General features: G+C 41.5%; 2 protein-coding genes across 2 annotated transcripts in view; one reads left to right on the forward strand and one right to left on the reverse strand.

Annotated features, from left to right (window-relative positions):
* Positions 1–979: 979 nt before the first annotated feature.
* On the reverse strand, positions 980–12,964 carry CTF1 (cardiotrophin 1). The gene is made up of 3 exons (XM_014076661.2): positions 12,949–12,964; positions 5,688–5,809; positions 980–4,248 (listed from the first exon to the last, which is right to left on the reverse strand). The coding sequence occupies exons 1-3, from the start codon at positions 12,962–12,964 to the stop codon at positions 3,796–3,798; spliced, it is 591 nt and encodes a 196-aa protein (XP_013932136.2). The 3' UTR covers positions 980–3,795.
* Positions 12,965–14,211: 1,247 nt separating this feature from the next.
* BCL7C (BAF chromatin remodeling complex subunit BCL7C) overlaps positions 14,212–19,216 on the forward strand; it is a 35,167-nt gene continuing 30,162 nt past the window's right edge. Inside the window, exon 1 of the mRNA XM_087714104.1 lies at positions 14,212–14,297. The gene's annotated coding sequence lies outside the window, so the exon portion shown is untranslated. The remainder of the gene's footprint in view (positions 14,298–19,216) is intronic.

A 19,216-nucleotide genomic window follows, 5' to 3' on the forward strand; every position in this document is an offset into this window, starting at 1 on the left:
GTAACTTGACAGCTTTAAGACTTGCACACTTCAATGCCAGAGTTCCTGAGCCAACATGACTGGAGGAGGAATTCTGGGAGTTGAAGTCCACAAGTCTTAAAGTTGTCAAGTTTGAACACCCCTGGGTTTTTTTTCCTAAAGGGTTAGGGGTGCAAGGGTCTTGTGACTTGACAGCTTTAAGACTTGCGTGCTTCAAATGCCAGAGATTCTGAGCCAACATTTTGGTTGCTAAGCAAGAGCATTGTTAAGTGAGTTTCATCACATTTTACAAATTGGCCATGCCCACCCAGTCACATGTCTGGCAAGCCACTCCCACTGGTCACATGGCTGGCAAGCCACTCCCACAAAGCAGGCCACACCTACAGAAGAGATTCTAAAAAAATTTGAAACCTACCACTGGTATCCAGGCAATGGTAGCAACAACTATTCTTAATTGCTTTTAATTGTCTTTATATTTAATGATCAACCTGTTGAAATGGGTGGCTATGAAAATCAATTAAAATAAATCACACTTAATTATGGCTTAAATTAGAGCTTTATTAACTCTGGGTAAAACATATTTTTAAAACTCTAATTTCAAATCCATTAACTCTGGGTAAAACATATTTTTAAAACTCTAATTTCAAATCCAGCTTAGCTCCCAATTACTGATACAGACCTATCATTCATTGACCTTCAGCAGATGACATTGTTTGGCCTGCCCAATTGACATGAGATTTCTTAGTGGTCTCCCATCCATATAATAATAAGATTCACCTTTATGTAGCTTTTGGAGAGCTGCCAGGATTAGCTAGGTACTCTCATTTAGGTGAACTTTTCAACATAGGAGACTCTGAAACTAATTTCTGGTTATTTTATTTATACAACCATGAAGATTTCTTGACACCAGAAGAGATTGACTTCTTAAAAGCAAGTCAATCTAGTAAATCATATGTATATTAAAACAGAAGGAGGAGGAAAAAAGACAAAAAAACCTATACATTCTACTAAAATACATTTATTACATTTATAAATTTAAGTTTTGTTCTGTATACAATACATATATAATTAGAAAACATAGAAATAAATATCTCTTTAGCTAGGAATATACATCATAGAGGAAAGAAGCTCAACAACTGGAATTTTAGTTGAAAAAGATAAAAATTCACAATGCTAATAGTCTTGGAGGAATTTGTAAAGAATATAGCAAACATTAAAACATAAGAAAATCCTCCCAACAGATGGTACAACCCTATGTGAGAACTTATCATTAAAAGAGGATAATGCTAATGAGAAAGAACCAGTATCAGTGAAGGACCATAAACTGTTCAAGTATTTTAACATTGAGGATTAGTTTCTAAATATTTGGTATTATTTAGAGCAATGTTTCTCAACCTCAACCAGTTTAAGGTGTGTAGGACTTGTAATTTCTAGCCAGCATGCTGGGGAATTTCCTATGCTGACTGGGGAATTCTAGGAGTTGAAGTCCACACATTTTTAAGTGGCTGAGGATGAAAAACACCGATTCAGAGGGGAGAATGGACTCATTTCAGAAAATCCAAACTTAAGCAAACTACTAAAACTCTTATCACCTTAGCAAGCTGAGTTTGCTCTGTATTTTAAAAGTTGACTGAATTATACTTCTGTTAGGTAAGTGTTGTGAGAGTTGTGTTGGAGAACACATAAACCAGCATACAGCGACACTGCAGTTTAAATAGGCTTTTACTTTCATGGAAATAGAAGTATCAGAGTCCATCAAACAGTCCAAGTCATACACAGATAAGACAGTCAGTCATCAATGTATTTCAGTTAAGGGATAATCCAAATAACATAGTCCAGTAACATATAATCAGTCCGGTACCCAAAGTTTGCTAACAGTTGCAAAACTTACAATAGCTTATGGCACTTTCTAACAGCCAGCTTCCACAACACTCAGATCAGATCAGTTCAGCATCTAACGAAACAGAGAGAGAGCTAACAGTCATTCTGGCTCCCTCTTATGGCCGATTTAGGAAAACAGCAACCAATCACATTGAGGTGGCTGGATGGAGTCACTGAAGCAGTCAGCATGAGCTTAAATGGATGAGGATGGTAGAGGACAAATAAGCTAAGTTGTCCACCACACAAGGTTGATGTGTCATTTCAGAGCTTTTAAACAACTCTAAGGTGTATACAGATAGTCCCTGCCTTATGACTATTATTGGGACCAGAACAGTGGTGGGTTGCAGGTGGTACGCCCCGGTATGGGCGTACTGGAGCCTGCCCGGAGGACTGGGTACGGTTCCAGTACGGTGCTCCAGAGGGCCCATCTGCCTACCTGAGCTCCTTACCGTGCTTTAAAGCTTTTGGCGCTTATGTGCATGGCACATACAGCGCCTGCGCTATACTCTGCCAAGCAGCTGGAACATTGCGGAGGCTTGCGGAAGCATCGTTTGCATCTACAACGTATGCGCATGCCGCACGTGGAAATCCGGAACCCACCACTGGACCAGAATTTCTCTATCTAAGCAGGGCAGTTATTAAATGCATGCCAGCTGAAAAAATGCCTGCATTTTGACCATGTGACTGTGGGAATGCTGCAACAGTTATAATGTGAGGACCAGCCATAAGTCATTTTTTTCAGGAGTGTTTTAACTTTGAACAGTCACTAAACGAAATGGTTGTAAGTCAAGAATTGCCAGTAATTGTTCCAACAGCACACGTATATAGATTCTTAATTGAAAGTCCTTGTTTCCTAATCGTACTGATCTGAAGATGTGCTTTCTTTGGGTTGTTAACTTTCAGCCTGGCTTGTGTAAAATATGTTAACAGCAGGGGTGAAATTCAGCAGGTTCTGACAGGTTCTGGAGAACTGGTAGTAGAAATTTTGAGTAGTTCAGATCACCGGCAACTATCACCTCTGGCTGACCCCAGAGTGGGGTAGGAATAGAGATTTTGCAGTATCCTTCCACTGCCACGCCCACCAAGCCACGCCCATAGAACTGGTAGTAAAAAAAATTGAATTTCACCCCTGCTGTTAACAGTTGGGCAAACCACAGCCGTGCACTCAGGTTCAATAGCTGCAACTCCCTTTTAACCTGGTTACTAAATAAACCAATTTTCTTGGACAGCACATGTAATAAGCTGACCCAAGCTAGCCAATTTGCACAACAGGGTAAGATGCAAACAAACTAGCTTAAAGCTAAGCAAGTTTGAGTACATGGTCTGACAGTAAGCATTGGATTTGAAACTGACTCAGTGGTTAAAGGTGCTGCATGTTCACGTTGGATATTTTGTGTGGATTGAAGAAAATGGATAGATTAAACCAAGGGTGAAATTCAGTAGGTTCTGACAGATTCTGGAGAACAAATAGCAGAAATTTTGAGTAGTTCAGAGAACTGGCAAATACCACCTCTGTCTGGCCCCAGAGTGGGGTGGGAATAGAGATTTTGCAATATCCTTCTCCCTGGAGTGGGGTGGGAATAGAGATTTTGCAATATCCTTCCCCCTCGAGTGGGGTGGGAATAGAGATTTTGCAATATCCTTCTCCTTGGAGTGGGGTGGGAATGGAGATTTTGCAATATCCTTCCCCCTCGAGTGGGGTGGGAATAGAGATTTTGCAATATCCTTCCCCTTGGAGTGGGGTGGGAATGGAGATTTTGCAGTATCCTTCCTCTGCCATGCCCACCAAGCCACGCCCACAGAACCCGTAGTTAAAAAAAAATGAATTTCACCACTGGATTGATCTGAGCCATTTTTAGTGAAATATGGGGAGTGTGTTGTGCACCCTCCACATTTCCAGCCCTGCCACCGGCCAATGCGGAAAGAGAAGCATTTTCAGACAGGATATTTCTTAGCTAATAAGGCGATGTCCTTTTCACATCTGTTGACCCAGTCTTGAAAGAGATGGCAAATGTGGTAGCCTGTGAGTTTCATAAAGAAGGCGTCGTCAGGTTCCAGACGCTCAGCAGATGCATCTGGAACTGGCGTAATGCCCAGGGAACACATGATGGATTTAAGGTTACTCGCCAGACCCAGACATTGCAGGCGTGAAGAATCGAACTGACGGTGTAATTCATCTTCCAATGGATTCAGATCCATTTGCTGGCATTTCACACTGGCTAAGTACACCGGCAAATTGGAGAATGCGGAGGCGTTTTGCTGCAGCCGCTCCTTGTCGGTGAGACCCAGCCAATCTGCGGGAGACAGAGTTGGCAGCGGGAGTCCTGGAAAGGACTGAATGATTGGGTTGAAATTGGGGTCACCAAAAGGTACACCCTGGTGATGCACCTAAAACAGAAAAAAGCCAGACCATCAATTCTTTGAAAGAATGGATTCTTAGATCTTCAAAAAGTAATGGACACAATCTAATTAGGACTAAATTGCAAGTACTGTATTTTTGGACTATAAGACGCATCGAAGTATAAGATGCACCAAGATTTTGAAGAGGTAATTTTTAAAAATAAGTTTTTGCACTCTGCAGGCATCCCAAAACCTTTCACAAACCTTTGTGAAAAATGGGACATGCAGAGGCTGCAAAGTGCTCCTGGGAGCTGGGGGCAAAAATGGGCCCATTTTTTGCAAAACACAGGGCATGCATGGACTTGGGGAGGCTTGTAGAGTGCTCCTGGGGGTTGGGGGCAAAAACGGGCCCCCTTTTAAAGCAAAAAAAGGGTATTCATGGGCTTTGGGAGGCTTGTAGAGTGCTCCTGGGGGCTAGGAGCCAAAACGGACCCATTTTTATGCAAAAAACAGGACATGCATAGAATTTGGGAGGCTTGTAGAGTGCTCCTGGGGGCTGGGCGGCAAAAATAGCCCATTTTCCGCTCATTTTTGCCCTCCCCAACCCCTAGGAGCATTTTGTAGGCCTCCCAAACTCTCTGCACATCAATTTTTGAGAAAAATGGGATGCACAGGGGCAGGGTTTTGGGAGGTCAAAAATGCTGTATTCAGTGTATATGAAGCACCCAGATTTTCACCCTTCACCATTTTTTGGGGGGGGAAGGTGCATCTTATACTCTGAAAAATATGGTAGTCCTTGACTTATGACTACAATCAAGCCGAAACTTTATGTTGCTCAGCGAAACAGTTGCTAAGCAAGTTTTGCCCCATTTTACAACCTTTCTTGCCACAGCTGTTAAGTTAATCACTGCAGTTATTAAATTAGTAATCTGGATGTTAAGTGAATCTGGCCTCCTCATTGACTTCGCTAGTTAGAAGGTCGCAAAAGGTGATCACATGACCCCCGGGAAATTACAATCATTATAAATACATGCCAATTGCCAAGTGTCCTAATTTTGATCATATGACCCATGGGGATGCTGCAGCATTCCTAAGTGTGAAAAATAGCCATAATGTCACTTTTTCCAGTGCTGTTGTAGAAAAAAAACCAGTCCAATAGATTACACATCTTTGTCTGAGAAACCAAGAATTATTAACAAGCTGCCTCAATAAAGTATTCAATTCAATTCAATTCTTATTCTATTCTATTCCATCCCAATGGTACTACAGCTTTTACTTGGCTTATCAAGTAAAACATTTGTTTTGAGAAAAATGCCCAGGTCCTTCGTTCAGGAGATCCAAATCATTATCAATTTGCATTGACAAAAGTCCCTTCTTCTTTTCTACCTTAGAAGCTTTCTAAATTAAATAAAATACATTTCCCTCCCCTGCTATAGACAGAGACCCACACCCTCCATTAATTTGTTCCATTTATCTTTAGGACTCACATAGATTGACAGCAATTGTCCTGAGCTGAATTTCATGCTGAGGGTGAGCTTGTGTGTCCTTTCAATCTCTACGGCTATTTTTTGCTGGGTCCAAGAGCGTTCAGAGCACATTGGCAAATCCACTGCAGAGAGAATCAAGAGGAGACCATTAGACCCAAGAACTAGTAAATAAATATTCAAATATTTGTATCAATAACACTATGCATGTTGTCCTGCTTTTTTTTTTTTTGGAAGGCCACAGAATCTGCAGAAGAAAAACAGAGTAGGTGGAGAGAGTTAAGAGACAGAATAAGGAAATCAATTCATCTTAAATAATAACTCAAATTTTAGAGTACAGCATCATCAGAAGTAAGAAAGAATGAAAAGTACTATAGAGCAGTGTTTCCCAAGCTTAGCAATTCTTAGATGTATGAATTTCAAATCCCAGCAGGCTAACTGGGGGATTCTGGGAGTTGAAGTCCAGACATACTAAAGTTGCCAAAGTTGAGAAGCACTTCTATGCAGTACAGGTAGTCCTCAACTTACAACAGTTCATTTTGTGACCATGAAGTTACAATGGCACTGAAAAGAAGCGACATGATAGTTTTTTTACATGTATAAACTGTTGCAGCGTCCTCATGGTCATGTGATCAGAATTCAGATGTGTGGCAACTGACTCATACCTATGACGGTTGCAGCATCCTGGGGTCATTTGAGCCCCTTTTGCGACCTTCTGACAAGCAACGTCAACGGGCTCAACATGTTTCCAACTTAACTGCATTGATTCACTTAACAACTGTGGCACAGAAGTTCATAAAATGGGGCAAAATTAACTTAACAAATGTTTCACTTAGCATAAAAAACATTGGGCTCCATTGTGATCGTAAGTCGAGGATTACCTGCATCCACCTATAATATCAATGGCCCCTATCCTGTGGAAGCTCATCTTGGGGCGTTTCAAAGACAAATCCAGGGGATGCCTCCTATTCACAGTTTAAAAAAAACAACAACCTTACAACTCCCTTATAAAAAGTAGACAAAAAAGGGCAGCAATATTGAAGAAGTCTGAAATAAGTTTGAGATCCAAACAGTTTTCCAGAGGCAGCCTACAGAATTGTGAAGTAATACAATAATGCTGAAGTTGCCAGTCCCAAAAATCACTCAGGCGGTTCTCTTGCAAACTTGGCAACTGTCATTAAATAAAGATCTTGGTCGACCGTTCAACAAATATGTTCTCAGGGCAACATTCAAAGCTGTAAAAAAAAAAAAAAAAAGGCAGCCAGGTAGAAAATTCCTGGCCTTTTTGCATGGCTGTGTTTTCAAAAGAAACTCTAAAAGAGTTTTTTTTAAAAAAATCCTGTTAAGAGATATGTTATTTTATGCCATGCAGATGTAGCTGGCATGTAAACTCTTGAAAAAAATATAGACTTCATTCTTCTTTGGAATGTATCCTCCTTCCCATGACCTGTTGGACACACCTGTAGATTTCAGCACCTTTTTTTTTCTTTTTAACTTCTGTATCAATGTTCAAGGAAAAGGATTTTGAAACTGCAGGGTGGTTAGAAGAACCAGGAATGATTGTCAAATCATTCTGAAGTATAGGACACTTGCTAAATACAGAATGGAGGGAACTTCTCCACTGACTCCAGGATATCCGTAAGCTTTAAGATGGGTGGACTCCAACTCCCAGAATTCCCCATCCAGTCTTACTATGGCTGGGGAATTCTGGGAGTTGAAATCCACCCATCTTAAAACTGGTAAGGTTGAGAAACAATGCCTAACACTAACAACAAGACACAGATGGAGCGTCTTTACTTCAGAAGTTGGGAATCACGAACTTTTTAGAAGAGTTAGAATTGCAGAGAATGGAATGAAGAGTAAAGAAAAAAAGGAGGGTGATTGCCAAAGGTTTACAGAAGACAGCTATATCCAGTGTCTAACTATAACTAAATGAAACTTCTGTATTCAAAAGCACTGTAGAAAATAAGACCAGGGAGGTATATTTTAGAACTTCTCCACTGACTCCAGGATATCCTACAGCCGCTATCATCTGGTCCAGAAGCTTCTAAAATAGTACAGAGGAGGAACTTCTGTTGACAGCCTGTTGAAGATTATCCTTTGAATGAAGGCAAAACCCAAATCCCAACTAATTCATCGTTTTCTGTGCAAAACATGGGGAAAAACTCTGAAGTTATGCTATGAAGTTTCACCATTTTTTCCCATCTCTCAGTAGAAAAACAGAAAAGGTTGATCCTATTAATGCCATTGGCTATTCTTTTTTTAAAATTCATAAACATTTTGAATACAGTGTATTGTCAGAGCGTACCATTTACAAAAAAGCAACGAAAGAACAAAAAGAAATATTAAAACAGATACTAATAATGATAATAATAGCGTAATAGAACTAGATTTCTCTTTATATTGGTTTATTTGTAATTCTGTTGATTATATTAGCATATTTATAATTATATAAGTATAATTTAAATAATTTATATTTAATTCATACATAGCAATAATCTTTCCTCATCTAATTTCTACTCTTATCTCTAATCACTCGTAACGTCTATTCCATGTTAAGTAATATTCTGTGTCATCTTTGTCCTTTATTTTTAATCTGTCCATTTCTGCACAATCTAATATTTTCCGAATTGCATCCTTATCTAATGGAGGGTTCTCATTTTTCCAATATTGCAGATACAAGGTCATTGGCTATTCTTGACCCTTGGATGGATGGACAAGAACATTCATTGTTCCAGACAGAAAGGTCATTACATTATCTGGAGGAACAAGTTGGAGAAAGCTGACGTGTACAAACAGCAAAAACCAATAGATTTCTCTTCCTTCTTAATCAGAGTCCAAGTCTCCCACTGAGATAATTTCTATGCAGATTGTTTTACCTAACAAAGGCAAAATTGTGCCAAGCTCCTAATCTTTCCTTAAAATGCCTCCCTTTTAAGTTCCTTCGACTTAATTCCACTAAATTGCCAACTTCAAGACACCCTTATGCAGTTTAGTATAAAGTTTTATTTTTCCCTTTCACATACATTCACAAATATACATTCTTGTAAATATTATTAATATTTTCTATTAACTATTGACATTTATCACAATCTTCTTGCAAGTATAGTAAACACCGTTGGGGTTATTTTCTTGCCACCCTGTATTTCCATCTTGTTTTGCAACAATCCTACTCCTTCCGTCTTCTCAACCTCTGCCTTCTCCTTTCCTCCTCTCGTTCCTCTTTTCTTCTTCAACTCCCTTTCCCCCCACTCCTCCTCTCTTCTTCTTCTTCTTCTTGCTCCCTCTCCTACTCTTACTTCCCCTCCCTTACATCCTCTGCTTTATACTTTCTTCTTTTCCCTCTTCTTCCTCCCTCCTTTCCCTTGTTGACCTTAGTTATTTTCTTTCTCTGATGGATTATGCAGTTTGGAAGGACTCAGAATCATGGGTTACTGATGTAACTCCAAAGCTTGAAGGAAACCGGTGGCAACTTTTCAGATTAACATGTTTTATTAAAGGTCATAAGCTTTTGTGAGCCACAGGATTTTTCATCGGCCAGCAATATAATGGCTGCATGTGTTTTTCCTAGTTACCTAGGGAAAGATATTTGTGGAACTGAGTAGTAAAACTTCTTATATAATTTTATTTGATAACAATGTTGTCCATTCTTCCTACCCTCATTTACAAAAAAGCAAGGAAAGAAATATTAAAACACATACTAATAATGATAATAATAGCTCTGGTTTCCCTATTAGAAAAAGACACCTCAGACCAGTTTCTCAACCTTGGCAGCTTTAAGATGGGTGGACTTCAATTCCCAGAATTCCTCATCCAGCCTTGCTGTGGCTGGGGAATTCTGGGAGTAGAAGTCCACACATCTTAAAACTGGCAAGGTTGAGAAACACTGCCTAACACCGAGATGGCGATCCTATGGTATGCATGCCACAGGTGGCATGTGGAGCCATTTTTTAGGGCACGCGAGGCATTGCCCTGTCAGTGCTGGCCAGCTGATTTCAGCCTTCATTTTCAGCTATTTTTTGCCCTCCGGAGGCGTCCCTGAAGTGTTCAGAGGGCGAAAAACAGCCCTAAGGGCAACCCAGAAATCTGTTCCTGAACTTCCGGTTTGCGTGTTGGGCCGTTTTTCGCCCTCCGGAGGGCCTCCTAGGAAGCTTCTAGAACCTGAGGAAGGTGAAAAATGGGTCCATCACCCGAGGGCAGGTCCATCACGTGAGGGCGGGGCTCGCACACATAGAATTATGGGTGTGAGCACGTCCATGCATAACCCTCCCTGTGCTCCCCCCGCTTTTGGTACGCGATGGCAAAAAGGTTATCCATCGTTGGCCTAACTACAATCAAGACACAGATGGAGCGTCTTTACTTCAGAAGTTGGAAATCATGAACGTTTTAGAAGATTTAGAACTGAAACTAGCAGAATTCTGAGCTGAGAAGCAGAGAATGGAATGAAGCAGAGAATGTTTTATTCCATTGCAGAGAATGGAATGAAGAGTTTAAAAAAAAGGAGGAAACCTTGCCAAAGGTTTCAAATAGGACACAGCAGACAGATCTATCCAGTTTCTAACTATAACTAAATGAAGCTTCTATATTCAAAAGCACTGTATCTGACTGGCATAGACATAGAAAACAAGACCAGGGAAGTATATTTGGTTGGATGAAGGAAAATCCATGTTTGCTGAATTGCTCTGCTGTTTTATCTGGAAATACCAAATCTTCTTCCTGGCTATTCTAAATGCAAATGGTACATTTTTGTGCCAGGCATTCTAACTACCAAGCAATAAATGTCTTTTAAAATTACCATCCAAGATCAATGATTAACTCCACCTTCAAGTTGAAGATGTGAGGTCACCAGAGTCTTTACATCTCTTGATCTTTGAGGCGGGGGTGGTGGAGGCAGAAAGGAAGAACGAAGAGAGCAGAACATTCCAGAAGTTGGCTTTGGACACACTGACAAAATGTTGCAATTCAACACTAGTCGGAGGCAATAGGTTAGGAAAACACTGCTATTGAGGGAGAAGGCTTTTCAAACGCTGAGCAAACAAAACTATCTTTTTTGCCTGTGTGAACCAGGCAATGGGAGTTAACATGTCATGTGAATCCCTAGAAGTTGGCTCCTTCATTCTTAATTCACTCTGCAGTTCCTGTGGAAACCTGAATGTACAAAAGTCTAAGAGAAGGAACAAGAGATGCTTTGTTCACTTAACATCTTAAACCATGGTTTGCTTCACAGTGCACCAGTGGTTTAGCCTACACTAGAAATCATAAACCCAAATTTACCCAAATTTACAGAAACCAAGCAAGCAAACGTATCATTTGGATTATGACATTGGGTACATCCCAGGGGTGGGTTTCTCGCCCCGTTCCAACCGGTTCGGTTGGAATGGGGCGGGCGGTGTCCTCGTGCATGCGCGCGGTGCACGCATGCGTACTAGCGTCTGCGCGATGCTCCAGCTGCTCCTGGAGGATCGCGCAGGCGCTGTATGTGTCCTGCGCATGCATGGAAGTGCAGACTCGTCAAAACCGGGTAAGGAGCGCGGGCGGGCGGGTGGGCCCTTCGCCGTTCCCGGAAGTTACTTACTTCCGGGTTTGCCGACCAACCGGTTCGCGGGGACCGCCGCGAACCGGTTGAAACCCACCCCTGGTGCATCCAAATGATTATGACTGTTTTCTCAGCTCAACACTATCAAAGTTCAGAATTCTTGGGAGATAGAGGGATGATGCAAAATTTATCATTAGCAAAAAGTTTGTAATTATTTGCAGAAGATTTTTTTTAAAAAGCTATGAGTTATAAAGTTTTCCAGCAACAGTGCTAGAAGTTGAATGCGATATATTACCTAGAGCCCTGCAAATTAGCGAAGATTAAATTTTTACTACAGCTGGGAAATGGAGGTAGCTCCCCTAAGGTAATCCAGCAATAATTATGACATTAGGAACAGAACCTTGAGACTTTTGTTGCACAGTTGATCTACTTCATGGCTGCTAAATTATGGTTTGTTTTAGTAAACCATAAATGGTTCAGGTCTCCTCTGAATAAACTTTTGCTCCTGGTTAACAAAATATTAAGCACAAATTTAACACAAGGCTTTGCAGCTTGGTAATGTGTGTGAATGCAGCTATGGTAGTACATGAGTTATGAGTGACACACACAGAAGCCAAACATAACAATCTTACATACATGAAATACATTTCAACCCAAAAAGCAGCTGGGCCATCTTCCTGCCAACACTTGTGTCTCACTGACCTGGATTCATCCCACCAGCAAAAGATAATTTATAACAGCCATAATCCTTAACCGTATTTGAAGCTTTGCTATTTTCAAGAAGTGACTGCATGCGCTGACCTGCTTGCAGGAAAGGTAGTGGTTCTACCGGTAAAGTCCCCCCCCCCCTTCCTAAATAACTTCAGAGAGAAACCAAAGCACAGGTCTCTGTCTGTTACACAAAGCAATTCTAACACTCCCCTCACCACCCCGAAAATTGGTTATTGTCAAACAGTATCGGGAGGGAGAGGAAAGGAGCTCAATTCCCACGACTCTGTAAAGAGAAATTGAGTACTTGGCGGTCTCTACCATGAAAAACCAGGCTGTGTGACTTCGTTGGCAGTTCAATAAGTGGAAAATGCAAGCAATAGGGTCAGTTAGGGAGAGAATGGTTCACTTGGTGGTTGTGTGAATTCGGCCACCGAGCTGACAGAAGGATCCAATCTCCAGTCATTTTCACCCCAAGAATTGCCTTTTTGGTGAGGTGGGTGAGCATGGTCGGTCAATCCATCCATCCATCCATCTCTCCCCTTTGGGTTTCCCCTTCAGCCTGCCAGACGAACAGGGAACGAAAGCGGCCGATGGGGGGGGGGGACTCCGCCCGAGAAGGACCCATCTGCCTTCCGCTACCCCCCAGCCCGCTTCGATTCGACCTTCGCAGCGCAACCTGAGCCTTTGGGATCGCGCCGAGCCGGCGTTGGTGGCAGCAGATGGGACCCTCGCGATGCCCTTGGAGAGGTTGTTTCCTCGTGACTTTCTTGAGCGAGCTGTTACGCTTGCTGGGCACGAGATGGGAGCCCTCCAGAACCGGGCAAACAGCGGTGGGTAAACGCGAGGTTGGTTTCGAATCCTTTTGCAACCGAATTTACGCGCCCTCCCTTCCCCGGCCCCCCTTCGTGGAGGGAAACTTGGGGACTCTGAAGAAAACTTTGGAGAAGCACCTGCTTCTCCTCGCTTTTCTCCTCCCTTCCTCCCCCACCCCGCTTTTTTTGTGGACTTTTGCCGTACCTGACAGCACTTCCATCCCCGGCGCCTGTTCCCGCCACTTTGTGGCTCGTCCCGTTCCTCGCCGGACCTTTTATAGCTGCTCACCACGCCCCCTGTCCTTGCGCCGGCCCGGGGCTGGGGATTCCAACAGGCTGAGGTCACCTAACAGCCTGTCTCCTGCTGGATCCGCACCGGCGCCTGTCCTTTCATCTCTTCTCCCCCGCCCCTTCACCCTCACCCTCACGTACACACAAACCCACACACACACACGCACTCATCTACCTCTGCTTTGGACAGGAATGTGAGGCTTGCTTAGACGGTGGGAAAAGGGCGCCGTTGGAGAGATTTAGGAAGAAAACTGTGGCTTCGTTTCTTTGCCAGGAGGGAAATGGAAATAGTTTGTTTTATTGAGCGGTTAACTGCGGATTTAAGAATTGTGGACTATGGACTGTAAGAATTCAGAGAGTGAGACAAAGGACAGGAGGAGGAGGAGGAGGAGGAGGAGGAGGAGGAGGAGGAGGAAATGTTGACAATGTAGAAGGTGTAGAAGATATAGAAGACATGTAGAAGATGTAGAAGAAGACGTAGAATAATATGTAGTAGAAGATGTAGTAGTAGCAGCAGCAGCAGCAGAAGAAGATGTAAAAGAAGACATAGAAGAAATTGTAGAAGACATAGAAGAAGACTAGAAAACATAGAAGACGTAGAAGAAGGTGTAGTAGAAGATGTAGTTGTCACACACAAACACACACACACACCCCTTTCATCTCTTCATCTTCCCTGAGCCCGGGCAGGGTAGCGTAAAGACTCAGGGAAGATGGAGGAAGAGAAGAAATACTGTGTGTGTGTGTGTGTGTGTGTGTGTGTGTGTGTGTGTGTGTGTGTGTGTATGACATTGGCAGGCCAAAGATCCAAAAGAAAAGATGGCTGCAGGCCTGACAGCAGAAACAGTAGCAGTAGCAGTAGCAGAAGAAAAAGGAGGAGGAGGAGGAGGAGGAGGAGGAGGAGGAGGAGGAGGAGGAGGAGGAGGAGGAGGAGGAGGAGAAGAAGAAGAAGAAGAAGAAGAAGAAGAAGAAGAAGAAGAAGAAGAAGAAGAAGAAGAAGAAGAAGAAGAAGAAGAAGAAGAAGAAGAAGAAGAAGAGGAAAATCATCTTTTTCTTATGGGGGAAAAGTTAGTCTTTCAAGTAAATTGAATTTTTTTGGGTTGGGAAGAATCAAAAAAGAAAGATGGCAATATATTTTCTCTTGTGATAGTATACTTTTATCTGTTTTCCCAATGCTAAAAATAGAAACGGAAACAGCAGGAAAAAATATATAAGCTGAGTGGTTTAAACTTGGATGGGAAAACACCAAGAGGTCATGGGACACCGGTAAGTCATAAAAAAATAAATTCCTGCACAGAATATTATCTAAACCTGTCTATGCTCTCACCTTAACTGAACTTGGTAGATAATAAAATTATCTTTTTATATTGTACTCACATCCTGCCTTTCACCCACATTGCTAAAGGGATTGGAGCAATGACTCACTATATGAAAACAAGATAAAATTGCAAATCCTAATCAATAACTTTTAATATGTTACCACAAAGTGGAAAGGGACCACAAAAAGCCATTCGAGGTTTTAAAAACAACATATTTTAATGGCAGGAGGTTTTCCTAGATTGCAGCCCATTTAATTAGATGCAGGAATGTAGAATTTTATGCCCCAATAAATTCAAATGCCTTTGAAATGCCACAAAATGTTTCTATGTAGTTCACCTGTCATGCCAAGCCCTGCCTTACTCATGCCAAACTGCATTAAATAAGGTTTCACATAGCAAAATAAAGCCAAATTAAATAAATCATGTAATTCCTTATGCCTGGTGTCATCTGTGAATCTGTTCAATGATGGAGTGTGAGCCTAGCCTTCCATGGTCATGCCATATTTCTCTCATTGTATAGACCTGTGTTTCTCAACCTAGGCAACTTGAAGATGTGTGGAGTTCAACTCCCAGAATTCCCCAAGCTGGAGAATTCTGGGAGTTGAAGTCCATGTATCTTCAAATTCCCACAATTGAGACCAACATAAACACTAAATGAGAGCTGCAAACCAGCGTGGCACGACAAAACCGCGCTCGACTAAGCCGCGCCCGATTAAACCGCATCGCTGACATCATCAACAGGGTGACAACAGCAAGTGTGGAGAAAGAAGGGCGCTTTAAATAGCGCTTTGAAAGCAAGCCGATTCAACTTAAGGTAAGGGTTAGGTTTAGGTTTAGGGTTAGGTTAAGGGTTAGGATTAGGTTTAGGGTTAGGTTTAGGGTTAGGTTTAGGATTAGGTTTAGGGGGGTTAGGTTTAGGTTTAGGGGTTAATTTTAGGTTTAGCATTTACAGCGTGCTTCTGTCTCTGCGCTGTTGTCGCCCTGTTAATGACGTCAGCTACGCGGTTTAGTCGAGCGCGGTTTAGTCGAACGCGGTTTAGTCGAACGCGGTTTTGTGGTGGAACCCAAACCAGAGGTGGTATTCAGCCAGTTCTGACGGGTTTTGGCGACCAGTAGCAGAAATTTTGAGTAGTTTAGGGAACCGGCAAATACCACTTCTGGCTGCCTTCGCCCTCATCTATTCACTGCCTCCTGAGTCTCAGCTGATTGATGTCCCAGCTGATCGGCTGGGTCTTTTGTTACCCTGCACAGGACAATGGAGCTGGAAAGCAGGTTAGTGGGTTGGGGAGAGAATGGGGATTTTTGCCCTGGAGCAGGTTGGAAATGGAGATTTTACAGTATCCTTGCCCTGGAGTGGGGTGGAAATGGATATTTTGCAGTATCCTTTCCCTGTCACACCCACCAAGCCATACCCACCAAGCAACACCACGCCCACAGAACTGGTAGTAAAAATTTTTGAATCCCACCACTGCTGCAAATGTTATGCTATATAAAAGAGCCAATAGACTCGCCCTCTACTGGAGATTTGTTAACGAAAGAATTTCTTTTTGAAACTCTTAAAGAATTTAGATCAGAAATGAAGCAACTTGTTTCGGAATTATGTGATAAACTTGATGCCAAGATTGCTCAAACAAAGGAGAATATGATCGAGGTTATAAATGTAATGACAGATTATATTGCAGGAATGGAAGATAAACTGTGACTTTTGGAAGAAGCTAATTCTAATTTGACATCTAAAATTGAAATGTTGCAACGGGAAGTTAAAAATGCAGAAAGGCAACTTGTTATGACAAATTATAAAAAGACTGCGTTTGCAATAAGAGTTAGGGGATTGCGTGAAAATGAACAGGAGAATTTGAAACAGACCTTTTCTGAGGCTTTCAGTCATTTGGTGGGAAGTCCGGGACTCAACTTTGATTGGAAGATCCAAAAAATTTACCGCCATAATTCGTGGACAGCAAAACAGAGACAGCTTCCGAGAGATATAATTATATATTTTGCTACAAAAGAATCCAGAAATGTGATACTACAAGAGTTTTACAATAACAGGCTGCGAATTGATGGACAGGATTTGATCGTCTTCAAAGAAATACCACCCCAAATGTTAAGATCCAGGAGAGACTATGCTTTTTTAACCAAAGAACTCAGAAATAATCAAATAGAGTATAGATGGGAGATGCCATTTGGTATTACGGTTACATTTGATGACCAGAAACATCGCCTCAACTCTGTTTGGGAAGCCCGAGATTTTTACTACAAGATCCTGAAGGCGGGACTTCCTGAATCACCCGGACACGGAGAAAGACAAGGAGAAGTAGAAGAGAAACAACCAAACACACAACTACAAGGCGGGAGGTATCGTTTTTCCACTCTGGAAGGGCAGAAGAGCAGAGAACAAGGATTTAGTTTTGCTTCCAAAACATCTGCTTAATTTTAAGTTGAATAATACTTTGTGACTTCTGTCTTATATAAAATGATATAGTGATATACCGATGAAGAGACATTAAGGTTGAAAGAAATGATGCTGATTTTCTCGGAAAATATACTGTATGGGACTTAAAAAAAAAAGACTTGATGGATAACTTTGAACTTTTATATAAATTGTTTATGATTTATTCTCTAGGGTGAGGAGGGCGGAGATTGTGATGTTTCTGGATTGTGGCTTAGGTTGAATGGAGTTGGGAAGTGTGGTGCAGACGGGAGGGTAGTGAAGGTTCAATTAGAGATTCGGAGCCAGAAAGTGTTGATTTTTATAGAAATTGTCATGGTATTTGAATATAATGCTTGGAAGGATATACTCAGGGAGTTTGAAGGAAGGCGGAGCAAATATGAGAGGAGTACAGATGATATAAAATATATATATGGACATGGCTAGAGGCAGGATGAGAGGAGTTAGAATGGAAACCGTGAGAAATATTTGAGGTGTTTAAATTGCTTTATAGAGAAGGAGGTAAAAGGGACAAATTAAAGGTTTGGAAATGGACACATATTTAGATAAAGAGATAAGGCCCCTAGCTACAGTAGAATTTTATCTGATTAACTCACTTGGTTTCAACATAGTTTGAAATCCTGCAAGTAATAAATTAACTGAGATTAGGAATGATGCACATTGCTTAAGTTTTAATAATGATGGGAAGCTGAGCTTAATGTAGAGAGTTTATTGATTTTTCCCCTTTTTTTTCTTTTTTTGTTTTTTGTTTTTTATTCCTTTTTTTTCTTTATTTTTAATCTTCTAATTCTTAATCTATTTGGTCTTAATATACTCCAGACTGTGCTTGATAAAGAGTTATGCCGGGAATGGGATCTGGGAAGTCGGAAGGGGGCTAGGGAGGGGGGGTTCATGGGGGGGGGGAGGGTGGAGAGATAGTTTCAATTTTCAAAACAATAAGAATGCACTTGTATACTGTTGCTCTTTTTTCTTTCTTTTCCTTTTCTTTTCCCTTTTTTTTCTCTTTTCTTATAATTTTAGTGTAAAATACAAATTGAATAGATTAATGAATAGTAGAAATACACCGAAGTGAGGAGTAGAGGGAAAGAAGAGGGAGGAGTTAAGAGGGAATGAGAGGGGAATGTAAGGGGGGTGAGATGGAGGGAAGGGGAGAAAGGAATGTTTGAGGGGGAGGGGAAGTAGAAGAGGGGAATGCTGGAGGGGAGAAATGAAAGTTGGAGGGGGAGAAGAAAGGGTGTATGGAGGATCGAAGTGTTATGTTGGTTTTCCATGGTGGAATAGAAGATGAGTTGTGTTTATTGCTTTTTTAATTGCACAGTATATAAGTGATTGTATATAAAGGAAAATGAAAATGAAATAAAACAGTTTCAAACAAAAAAGAGCCGATAGACTGACACCAGGAGAGCAGTTCTAAGAAATGATTCTTTAATTTAAATTTAAATGCATTAAAACATGAAGAATTCAGCCATCCTGCTGGGCAGCACTTCAGATTTGAGTGTGGAAATATGAATGGAGGAACAGAGGGTGCCCATTCATCTCCCAGTCTTTGTATAACATGGTTCTTTCCCTTGGGCAACTGTTCACCATCCAAAATCCACTGGAATACAGGTAGTTCTTGACTTACAACCACAATTGAGCCCAACTTTATGTTGCTATGTGAGACATTTATTAAGTGAGTTTTGCCCCATTTTATGATCTCTCTTGCCACTGTTGTTAAATTAGTAACACAATTGTTAAGTGAATCTGGCTTCCCCATTGACTTTGCTGGTCAGAGGGTCTCAAAAGAGGATCACATGACCCCAGGACACTACAATGGTCATAAGTATGAAACAGTTTGTCAGTGTTTGCAATAGAAATCAAATCCGGAAAGCATACACAGATAACTGATTCAGCAGGATTCATTAACTCTTTATATGAGCCAAGGTGGCGCAGTGGTTAAATGCAGCACTGCAGGCTACTGCTAGATCAGCAGGTCAGCGGTTCAAATCTCACCGGCTCAGGGTTAACTCAGCCTTCCATCCTTCCGAGGTGGGTAAAATGAGGACCCAGATTGTTGGGGGCAATATGCTGACTCTCTGTAAACCGCTTAGAGAGGCCTGAAAGGCCTATGAAGCGGTATATAAGTCTACTGCTATTGCTATTGCTATATACATAAAAAATAAATGTACAATACCAATAGCAGATTCTTCCAACGTGGTAGAGAGGAAAGATTGTAATAGTTCAGAGTTCAGAAAGCAGACAGACTGGTTTCAGTTTCAATTCTCAGCACAGCACTCAGAGCTTCAGGGCTAAACCATCCCCAGGCTTCAAACTGTTTCAGTTCCAATTGGTTGACCTTGTTACTAAGCCCTATTCATTGGCTGACCTTGTTACCATGTCTCTGCTGGTTCATGAATATTTTGACACAGTTGCCAAGC

The sequence above is a fragment of the Thamnophis sirtalis genome, unplaced genomic scaffold, assembly GCF_051295495.1.
Source record: "Thamnophis sirtalis isolate CommonGarterSnake01/CBP01778 unplaced genomic scaffold, rThaSir2_p1.2 scaffold_4, whole genome shotgun sequence".
NCBI classification, from domain to species: Eukaryota; Metazoa; Chordata; class Lepidosauria; order Squamata; family Natricidae; genus Thamnophis; species Thamnophis sirtalis.

Excerpts from the sequence above, each read along its gene's own strand:
- CTF1 (XM_014076661.2), bottom strand. Across the intron at positions 4,249-5,687 it reads GACAATTGCTGTCAATCTAT|GTGCATCACCAGGGTGTACC; the intron begins GTGAGTCCTAAA and ends TTTCTGTTTTAG.